This window comes from Sinocyclocheilus anshuiensis, unplaced genomic scaffold (assembly GCF_001515605.1).
Source record: "Sinocyclocheilus anshuiensis isolate Anshui unplaced genomic scaffold, SAMN03320099.WGS_v1.1 scaffold601, whole genome shotgun sequence".
Classification (NCBI taxonomy): domain Eukaryota; kingdom Metazoa; phylum Chordata; class Actinopteri; order Cypriniformes; family Cyprinidae; genus Sinocyclocheilus; species Sinocyclocheilus anshuiensis.
The window spans coordinates 39,268-50,913 of NW_015536496.1; the positions used below are offsets into that span (position 1 = coordinate 39,268).

Here is an 11,646-nt window from a genome sequence, read left to right on the forward strand (position 1 = left end):
TATATATGTGTGTGTGTGTGTGTGTGTGTGTGTGTGTGTGTGTGTGTGTATGTGAGTGTGTATGTGTGTGTGAAAATGATGCCTTGGTAACTAATTGCAATAAAACATGTTTTTAATATATTATATTATTTCATTTAACTTTTATTTTAATTCAAGTAACATTTTTTAATACTTTTAATTTTAGTTTTTGTTAACTATAATAACCTGACCAGTATGCTGATGGAAATATATTCAAATAGAAAACATTTTTCACAATATTAATTTTAATATTTATAAAATATTATTTTATTTGATGAATTCTAATTAATTCTACTGTATTTTTATCAAATAAATGCAGACTTTGTGAGCATAAGAGACTCAAAAACATTTTAAAAATCTTGTCTTAATATCAGGAAATTATATTCAATTAATTATATTTATTATTATTATCATCATCTGTTTTAGTATTTTATTTTATTAGTATTTTTTATAACAAAGAATCCCTTCAAGACTTTTAAAGAGGTTTTCCACTTGAGGATTTGGAACGCGATCATATGTGGTTCTGATAAAACATTTCAAGGATTTACAAAAGTGTCCTTAACTGAAGAATCACTGTATGCTGTGTACAGAAGTCTTTAATTCATACAATCACAGCACTGAAATATTAAACAGCTTTACTGTCAGTGAAGTTTTGTTTTGCTGTTGCTCTTCAAGGATGTTTGTTTTCATCTGCGCTGCTTCACTTGACATTAAAACTTACAGTATGTGAAGGTTGAGTGTATATCTACACACTTAGAAGTCTTTTTATTTCAGATAAAGAGTACAACCTGTGATAAACAGCACAGATATTTCATTTTGATTTAAAGAGTTTTAATTTAAGTTTAAAAACTCCGTTTGCTTGTTTGATAATCAGACAAGCTTGCTTGTTATTTCATACTCTTGTACAGGTAAATTTTTATTTATTATCTTGCAATATTATCTTACTTCTCCATAAACGTAACATAATAGCTACAGATTTAGCTGCTTTATTTATTTATATTTTAAAATATATATACGTTTTTTTATGGGTTATGATATTTCTCTTTATATTTTATTTCTCTTTTTAAATTTGATTTATATATGCATATAGTTTTAATTTATGTGCAAAGTTTTGATGATTTCATACAAAATTTCAATGGTAGCCATTGACTCCCATTGTATTTTTTTTCACATACCATGGAAGTCAATGGCTACCGTCAACGGTTTAGTTTCAAAAATTCCTCAAAATATATATATATATTTTTTGTGTGTGTGTGTGTGTGTGTGTTTGTGTTCAGCAGAAGAAAGAAAATCATACAGGTTTGGAACAACGTGAGGATGATTAAATGACAGTATTTTCATTTTTGGGGTGAACTGTCCCTTTAAAAAACTACAGATCCATCAATTTTATGCGTTCTTTATTCTCGACCAGCTTGCAAAAGACATTTAATCTTAGGAGTTTCATCTCAATAACTGATATTCAGGTGAATCAGTCAATGAGGTTCACCTCCAAATCAAAATAATAACAAACAATACATAGCACAACGAAAATAAAGCCAGTTTTAGTAAAAACGAAGTACTTTCATATTCATATTTGCACAAAATACCGCAGTGTTGGCTGTAAAACAGTCGTGCTGTGTGTGTATTTGTGTAAATTGTGTAGTCTCTAAACATATGGGCTCAAAGGCTTTGCATTTCTCTCTTTGTGTTTCAACATCCGGGTTTCCCTGCTGCGAAATTCCCAATCCTACTACGGCGAGGCCACGCCTGCTGAATATTAATTAGACCGTGCTGACGCTCCTCGCCAACCTTCACTCACGCAAGTTATATAATATTCATGAGCCAGGCCTTCTGCGCAAGGCCGACCAATCAGAGCGCCGGCGTCATGTTGCTAAGTTAATATTCATGAGCCGAGCCTTCGCCCTAGTATAACGGGAAAATTGGTTTCCCTGCTGGCTGCGTTTCGCTCTCCGAAGCCATTTTGGACTCCGTTCAGTTCCGTGCATGTCAGAATCGAACCCTGTCCTGCCATTCTCGCTCTTGCACGGGAAAAGCTTCACACACGGACGGGATTTGGGTGGAAATCGCCGGTTCTTTCGCACCGGGAGGCGCTTCTGTCGGAATAGCCGCTTTTCCTGATGGATCTGTGCATGTGTTAAAGTTTGATTAAAGCCCGACCGGTGGGTGGACATCAGGCCGACGGTCACTCGGGCTCTTGTGTGTGTGTGTGTGGCCTCCTGGCTGACTTTTGCACTTCTTCTGGGAACTTTCAGTGCAGGTAAGCGCTCGTTTATTATTTGACAAGACTTGTGTGAGATGTGCATGGCTTTTCTGATGTTCTGCTATATAAACACGCGTGATATAATAATGCACTTGGCTTTTCATTGCATTGAAACGCCACGTGTTTGCATTAGGAATCATGTTTACACCTGGTTTTGGTGAGTAATTATGAATGCATTTGAAATATTGAAGTGTCTGCGTGAGCCTTTCGCAGATGTAGTGCTCGCATTCATTCATAACTATCCTCAGCCAGCCTTCAGTCCAAGGATTTGTATTTTTTTCACTCAGTTACATTTACGAATCAAGTCATGCATGGTCATATGTGTGTCTAAATCATTTGTGCATCCATATTATATAGTATGCATTCATTTAAGTGATTTGTGCAAATGTCTTTTAGGATTTATTCCTCAGAGCATCACACATAACACATGCATAGATGTTGATAAAGTCATCTGCATGCAGTGAATGTGTGTTTGCTGTGGCTTTGTTGTGTTGGAGGGTTTTGGGGGGAGGGGTGGGTCTATACAGCTCAATATCATGCTGAATTGTGATTAAATAACATCTAGCATCACGGTGCACTTTACTAAACATCTTCAGAGCAAATATGTATCATACTATTGGAGATAGGGACACAATGTTTCCATTCGAGGACAGAATTCCCATGAATGTTACAATGTTATTATTGCATTTACCCCTTTTTTTATTAAATTCAAAATTAGAAATTCTTTGAAATGTTAAATTACACACGAATCGCATAAAAAAAAAAAACGTATATATAATGTTATTTGATATTTATAAGAACATATAATCTAAAAATTACCAGCATTAGCCCCATTGGAATGAATGTAATTGAATGAAACTCATGATTGCTCAAAGTTATGAAACCTACATATTTATTCCTAACAAAACCGAGTCAAAACAAAATCAGTTTTACTCTGAGAATTTTTCAAACTAAGTAATTTCGTTTTACTTGCATGAACTTTAACTTTCAGATGAAAAAAGTGATCAGTGGTTCGTTATTAGATGTGCATATTCATGTTTATTAACAAAATTCAGTCCTAAAAGTGCAGGACGGATGGCTGAATATGTATTTTTTTGGCACTAATATAACTTCATAGATCATTTTGGCTCCTAAATGGTTACATCTCTTAAAAAAATAATTGTAAAAAAATCTGAAAAAAAAAAAAAAAGTTTATTTTGAGGATCTTAAAACATTTGCAAAGTTTCCTTCTCTTACTAGAAATTATGCTTTTTTTTTTTCTCTTCTGGGTCGAAATGGACCTGAATGCATTCTGAGGGATGCATATCTTTATGTGTCGAGGTTTTGTTCTTCAGATGTCTTGAGGACTGTGTGAAGTGTCTGTTTTGTGAATATAACGAGTCTTTGAGTTCCAGACCAGCGTATGTTGTGTTGTGGTTGTTGGCTTCCTAACTAGCTTAACCATCAAGCCTCCTTTGGTTTACCAGGTTCATATGAAGGACAACAAATGGTCAGGGTTGTATTTTCCTCCAAAACCTCAAGCACTTTGGTTTAGGCTTCACGGTGTTGGGTTGCAAGACCTTCGAAAGCAACTTTCGAGACGTGCATTTGAAACGTCACATGATGTTTCTGTCAGAAGTCAGTGTGTTTTTGGGTCAATAGAGGTTGGTCTTGAAGGATGGTTATTGTCTTTGAAGAAAGTGAGAAAAGTTGGTGTTTTTCTGAAGGTTTAGTGATGGATATATACATACATATGTGAATGTTATTAAAAAAATATTTTAAGTGGATACATCTTTCTTTCAGTGACTTTTGAGCAAATGTTATGTAAAATTCAAGCTGTCTTTAAATTCTATTACTTCGTATATAACAAACACCCTGCTTTCTAGATGTTGTTTTGGCCATGAAAAAACCCATGTTTGGTCACTAGATAATATATATTATTTAAGTTGTAAAGTACGTTTGTGAAGTAATACATCACTGTAGTATTTATTGTTCTGAATATAATTTATTCAGATTTGAATTAAATAAAAAAGCATTGTGTGTGGATGGGATGATTTTCATTATCCTGTTATAGTAATGAGAGTGATTTTATTTAATGGTCATGAAAATAAATAGTCACAATGCAAAAAATCTTAACATTCCTTAATTTTCCTCATGCAAAGTATAATTTCTTAATTCTTCCTTCTGATTTCAAGCTAAAATGTGTCCCTTATAATAGAATTGAATATAATCCAAATGAGACCTTTTTTTTTTTATTTAATTTTTTTTACTTTTTTGCATTACAATTAGGGCTGGACGATATGGCCAAAATTGATATCACGATATATTTCTTAATTTCGGTCGATACGATATAATTCCGATATCGATATGAACACTATTCATCTGAAATAGAAATCTTTTGTAACATTATAAATGCCTTTATCATCACTTTTGATCAATTTTAAGCATCCTTGCTAAATAAAATTATTAATTTCTATAATTTCTTTCCCAAAAAAAAAAACAAGAAAAAAATATTCTACTGACTCCAAGCTTTTGAATTGTATAGTGTATAATGTTACAAAAGCTTTTTATTTCAGATAAATGCTGATCTTTGGATCTTTCTATTCATCAAAGAATCCTGAAATTCCCTAAACCGACACACATCAATTTATTTATTTATTTATTTATTTTTTTCAGTTTACGAAAATGTTTTTTGAACTATCGAAATATCGGAAATGTGTTTAAAAATCATATCACCGTTATTGAAAAAAAGTATATCGCGATACATATTGATATTGAATTATTGTCCAGCCCTAATTACAATCATGAGAGTTTTGGGAAAATTTTGTTTAATTGTAATGAAAACAGCATCACATTGCAAACAATCATTCAGAATCCTTCAATTTCTTAGTTTCTCCTTCTGAGTTGAAGGTGAAATGTGTTTCTGTCATTGGCGACAGGCTTGTTGAATGCGTTTGTGATGCCGCGAGGGCTCATAAATGTGTGTGTGTGTGTGTTGTGTAATAGTCTTCGTGTAGAGCATTCCAAGATTCCCCGGCTGAGCGCACGGTGCCATAAAAAGAAAAGCAGGACGGTGTGGGGCTTAAACAGCCTTCTATTGGTGGAAACAAATTACCCTAATGCTCCGTTTGCTGCTCGTATCTGTTGGGTTTGTGCTTGTTTGAACAGTGGGGTGTGAGTGGGCTTTCCCCCCACATCCGTGTGTGTGTGTGTGTGTGTGTGTGTGTGTGTGTGTGTGTCTGGCTGGACGAGGGGAGGGTGGACTGGAATTCCTCTCTGGACTGAAATGGCCACCGTAGAGTCCGTCAGCGCTCCGATCAACAGTGCCGGAGATCATCCAGAGGGAAATACGGCCGATTGCAAGCTGCGATATGGATGTGAGCTATGGTGCATGGGTGGGGGGGCTGGTCGAGAGAGAGAGAGAGAGAGTAGTCAATCATCACTAGTACTACAGTAGTGCACTTAGTCATGTGGTTAAACCTCCAACTTATAGGCGCTATGAAATTTGTTTTATTTTTTCCCAAATTCCGTGTTTTATTTTTTTCTGGAGTCTGTTCACCCCCACCCCCGTGTTGGTAAAATAAAATTTCAGTAATAAAAACGCATGTCTAATTAACTGAAGTCATGAAACTTATACGGTTTAAAAACAGTTAATTAAAAGCTGAACACAAATGACATTTTAGGGCCATATGAAACAAGTTGAAATTTTTTTTCTCAAATTCCAGTTGATTTTTTGTACCCAATTACGTTTTTTCTGTTTTAATTTTTCTGGAGTCCATTTAATAAAATAAAATTTTAATAATAAAAAAGTCGAATTAATTGAATTATTATCATTAATTATAATATAATAATAATAATAATAATGTATTTATTTTATTATTATTATTATTTTTTCTGAAATTCTGTATGTGAATTTTTCTGGGTAATTAATTAATTGCTTGGCAGGCGAATAAACCGGTAAATAGATTACTCCAGGGACTGCAGATGAAAATTTGCCTGAATGACTAAATCTGGCACATTTACATAGTAGACTTGTTTACTCATGTTAGTTAATGTGTATTGTCCCTTTTAAATAAAATAAAAACAAAACAAAAAACAAAACAAAACGTGTATTGTGAAAAACGGATGGTTTTGATTGACGTGCACACATTGACATTGACGTTTGATGTTAATATACTGCATTCAGATCAGAGCCCAGTGATTATGTGATGATGTTTGGTGGATCTGAATGGGATTGAATCCCAAACAGTCTGAAATTAAGTGCTGATCCCTCAGGAATATTGTGTTTGAGTTGAGCTTCTTACGAATCAACATCCAGAAACCTGTTTGTCTCATGAGCGCTTTTCAAGATCTGTTTTGACAGTCAGTCATCCAGTTCAGTTTAATTTTATTCCATTGTAGAATAAAATTAAATGATTGCATTTAAAACCAAATGCATGCACTCTGAAATTTACTTTTGTTAATGACTTTTGTTAATGAATTGGTCATCAGGCAGTGCCAATAATATAAAAATGGCCAAAAATTGACTGATTAATCAATCATCTGTCGTAATTACCAATGGGAAGTTTAAAATTTTCATTGGAATGCAACTTTTCCAATCGGGAGCGTGTCAAATATGTGGAAGTTAGCAGTAGTTGAATATTCATTTTCAATGCAAATGTTGTATGAGGTATAGCCTAAAGACAGATTGTGTTCTGTTTTATTTGAGTCCATAAAACATAGTTTGAGATGATGTAAAACAGCCATGTGCATCTTGAGAGCGTTGTGAATGCATTGTGTGCATTGCATTGTCTTTATACGAATCCATTGGCATCAGTTTTACACAGAAAGCAACGTCTGCTAGACCCTCGACAATCTCTCTCGTGTTTGGTGTTTTGTGCCGTGTCAGATCTTTGCGTTAGGACGTGAAATGTTATCCAAACACAGAGATGGGATGCTGGGATTTGCTCAAATTGCCCATAATTGACTTTTGGCTCTGGATGTGTAGAGTCGTTGATTTTTATGGATGTGTGTTTTCCTCCTGACTTTCAGTCTGTTGCAGATACTCGAATCCCACGGTTCAGATCAGAGCTGATTTGATAAATGAAGATCAAAATGGTTGCGTTCAGAGAGAACGTCTTCAGCCGTCCAGATTATTACCCATAATGCACAACATAAAGTCATTTTGGGCCATGTTTCAATGATGCAGAAGATCAATATGAGCAATAACAAACAACAGAAATGATTGATTGTGCCAGCGATTAAGAATAATCAAGAAATTGCTTTATTTTGCTTTTTTGTGTTGTTGAAGTCTGGAATTTTTATAATTTTATGATGAATTTTAAAACTGAGTGTTTGGGGTTTTGTCAAACTAGTTTTGGCATTAAAAGTAATGATGCCTGACTTGGCAAATAGCAATAATTGTGTCAGAGGTTTGTAATCAATAATTAGTTTTTTTTGGGGTATGTTGAAAATTATATTTGCTTTTGCCGGATGCATTTCTTCGACAGCACTTGTGAACTTTGCATTTCAAGGTCTTTAGTGAATGATCTATCTATTTTATTCAGGGCCTGTTGGGAATAAAGAGAAGCCAGCTTGCTGTGTTTCAGGCCTCGTTTTGTATTTATGTTGGGTGGTAATTTTTATATATTTATATGCAGCTTTATTGGAATGCATGAAGTTCATAAGATGGCAAATTTAAGATATTTGCAGGAACCTGTACTTGAATTTGGAAGTGATTTCAAGCAATGATGGATCATTCTGTAACAAGATTAAACGATTGCAGAGATTGATTACACCAGAGATTAAGAATAATCAAGAAATAGCTTTATTTGATGCATCCGAGAAATTTTTGGATTGGGATTTTATCGTCCATTGTGAGTTTTTTGTGAGTTGGGCATTTAAGTTTGTACTGTTTGGTTAAACCAGTTTAGCAGAATGGACAAACAAAACTAACTATGCTGAGTAATTATGCCAGATATTTATAATCAATTAATAGCTTTTTAATGTAGGATATGTTTGTGTTTTTTGTGTGTTGTCTAAACACGTTTTTGACATTTTTTCAGAGGTATTTTATGGATAATTTATCTGCTTCATGGTTTTTTAATTTATTTGGGGACTCTTGGGAATAAAGAAAAGCCAGCTTGCTGTATTTCAGGCCTTTTTTTATTTGTTTGTTTTATATTTATGTTGGGTGATTTATAGATTGTACTTGAATTTAGAAATGATTGATAATGATTGATCATCCTGTAGCAAGATCAAACAATTGAAATGATTGATTGTGACTAGGGTTGCAAAAAGGTGGAAATTTTCCAGTAAATTTCGGAAATATTCCAGACATTTTGGAAACTTTCCAGGATTTTTTGGAATTTTCCAATGATTTTTGGAAAGTTTTCGGAAATTTACCGGAAATCTTCCAACCCTTTGCAACCCTAATTGTGCCAGAGACTAATAATAATAATAATAATAATAATAATAAGCTTAATTTGGTATTTCAAAGTTTTTGTTTGGTTGCATATTGCGTATCGCTCAGCATGAGTTTTATTTATTGAGATACACGTTGAAATGTAATACTAAGTGTTTTAAGTTTGGTTAAACCAGTTTAGCAGAATTGGCAAACTCAACTAACTATGCTGAGTAATTGTGCCAGATATTTATAATCAATGAATGTTTTTTTTTTTTTTTAGGTATGTTTGTGTGTTTTGTGTGTTGTCTTAGCATGTTTTTGGACTGAAGTATTTCTTAAACCGCATAATTTGGATAATTGATCTGCTTCATGTTTTTTTCATTTATTTAGTGACTCTTTGGAATAAAGAAAAGCCAGCTTGCTGTATTTCAGGCCTTATTTTATATTTGGGTCAAAGACGAAAAAGGGTTTAAGCATAAAAACAATACTGCTTTAAATGAGTTGTCCCCCCCACCCCCCAATTTTTTTTTTTAAGTTTTCTGTTTAATGTAATTGTGTTTTTGTTTTTCGGAGCAAAAAATAAATAGCATATATTTTTCCCTGATTTACAGAAGAGACCCACTAAAATGTCATTCAGTGTAACAATCTTGTCAGGCATATTTATAACAAAAATCAATTTATGACATATTCAAAAACTAATTACTTTCACCCCGAATACTAATGAGTTGTTTTACATTTTAAAAAACTGCCACTATCCTAGGTTTTGCCCATTTGTCAGTAAGAATTATTTACTCATTTAAAACACAATAAAATTTAATATGCTCACTTATTCGTTTATATATTTTAATATGTACACGTTAGAATAAGCATGTTGTTTGAATTTTTACATAAATATTGTGTTACACTGAATGACAATGTAACATTATTTCAAACAAATTGTGACATTTTATTCTCCAAAAACTTATTTGAAACCTTGAAAGTAGACACTTTACTTACAATTAATGTGCTTTCTATCGACATAAAACCACTTTTGTACATTTCTTTTGTTGCGGACATCTTAACGTCTTTGACCCATTTATATTGGGTGATATTTGTATATATTTATGTGTATGCATGAAGTTCATAAGAATGTGAGCGTTAAAGAAGATAAACCTTCATTTAGGAGCTGGAGACTGGAGAGTGGCTGTTATTGAGTTCAGAATTAATTAAAACGTTAAAGTCTTGTGCACTTACTGCTGAACGACTGTGATGATGAATCTTCGAGCTCATCTTCCTCTTCATTGCGTGTGGTTGTTCTCTGAGGGCCGTTTTCAGGGTCTCGTGTTTCATTCGGATGATCAGAGTCCAACAAGTGTCGTATTTACACTTGTGTAATTGCTAATGAAATGCTTGCTTGGCAAGTCTCGGCTAATTTCCCAGGTTTTATTATTGTTGCAGATTCCATTATTTTCTTAAATGAGGCAATCGTGTTTGAAGAGCGCAGATTGCGGTTGCATGCTGCAGAAACATCTCGCTGTTCGTGCCGTTTGTTTACCTGCACAGATAACGCTTATCTGGGCCGTGCCGCGCGGCAGGGATGCTGTAGTTAAACAGTGATATTCTGCAGGCCTTATCTCTTGCACGGGCCTCGTCGTACATCACATGCAGCGCTCATGAACACGCCGAAGCTTCGGTTTAGTTTGGGGTTTGTTTACCTCAAATATTCCACCAAATTACTGAGTCGTGTATGTTTACAGTGCAACGGACTGTGTTATGGTAATAGGCGATTACAGTTCCTCAAGTACTGAGATAAGACAATTGAAACACTAAATCTGCATGCATTTCATGCATTTTAAGCATTGCTTTTTGGGTGCAATTCTGTAGAAATACATTGATCAAATTAGCCAAAATATTGAATAAATAAAAATGTCTTGAGCACATGTGCACAGCTTTGTGCAACAGTAATGTATCCGCTAAAAGTTAACTTATAATACTCTAGCTTAGCAGTTAAACAAGTTAAACTGAATTATGAGTGAAATTGGCTCTATTGCACTATGATGGATGGGTTTGGCTCAGAAGTGAAGAAAATGAAAAGTGTAGCCTAACTCAATAAAAATTCAATCAAAAACTTTGAAGTCAGTTTCAGTGTTTTGTTTACAGCATTCCATTTAAACTGTTGGAATTTCAAGGTAATTTCAGGTTTTATTCTGTCGTTGAGCTGATGGCTCAATGTCTGCGTCATTGTGACGGACTTTGTTTGTTTGTTGCAGAAGTTTCTTTCTGGCCCCTAGAGAAAAGCGCAGAAGAAGGGGGCTCGTCCGGGACGGTCTGTGTGTGCAGTCATTTATTTCTATAGCGCTTTAAACAATGCAGATTGTTTCAAAGCAGCTTCACAGAAATAAACAGAAAGTAACAGTGCTAATGTTGCAAATTTCATCAATTATGAAACAATTCGATTTTGGCTATAAGCAGCTTTACAGAAGACAGTAGTGCTATTATTCAGATCAGTTCAGTTAAAATTTTGTTCTCATCCGATAGTGTTAGTGCAGTTAAATTAATATTACCGAATATTAATTGATTTTTAAGTTTGAAAGGTGCATGACTCTCTCATGTACAGGTCCATGTTTCACCCTAAATGCAGTGCAAATAGTAATACATATTTTTGTCTGATAAAATGCATTGTTTTGCAATTAACTAAAAAAATTATTACAGTTAATTTAAGTTCAAGAACTAAAATTACTAGCAATATTTAAAAAAAAAAAACTACTAAAAATGACAAAACCACAAAAAATTACTAAAACTTAAACTTATTAGTTAATTTAAGTTCAAGAACTCAAATTACTAGCAATAACAGAAGCCTACTAAAAATGACAAAAATTGCATAACAAATTTACTAAAACTTGAACAGCTGGTAAATTTTTTCATTTAAGAGCTAAAATTACTAGAAATATTAAAAAAACTACTAAAAATGACAGAACCACATAACAAAAACTACTCAAACTTAGTTACTTTTTAAGTTAAAGAA

The 11,646-nt window shown here is 33.8% G+C and overlaps 1 protein-coding gene across 1 annotated transcript in view; it reads left to right on the top strand.

Moving 5' to 3' along the window:
* LOC107687130 (activin receptor type-2B-like) overlaps positions 1-11,646 on the top strand; it is a 46,265-nt gene that overhangs the window by 964 nt on the left and 33,655 nt on the right. The window contains exon 2 of the mRNA XM_016484360.1: positions 2,170-2,275. Coding sequence (XP_016339846.1) covers positions 2,170-2,275 — 106 coding nt within the window. The remainder of the gene's footprint in view (positions 1-2,169; positions 2,276-11,646) is intronic.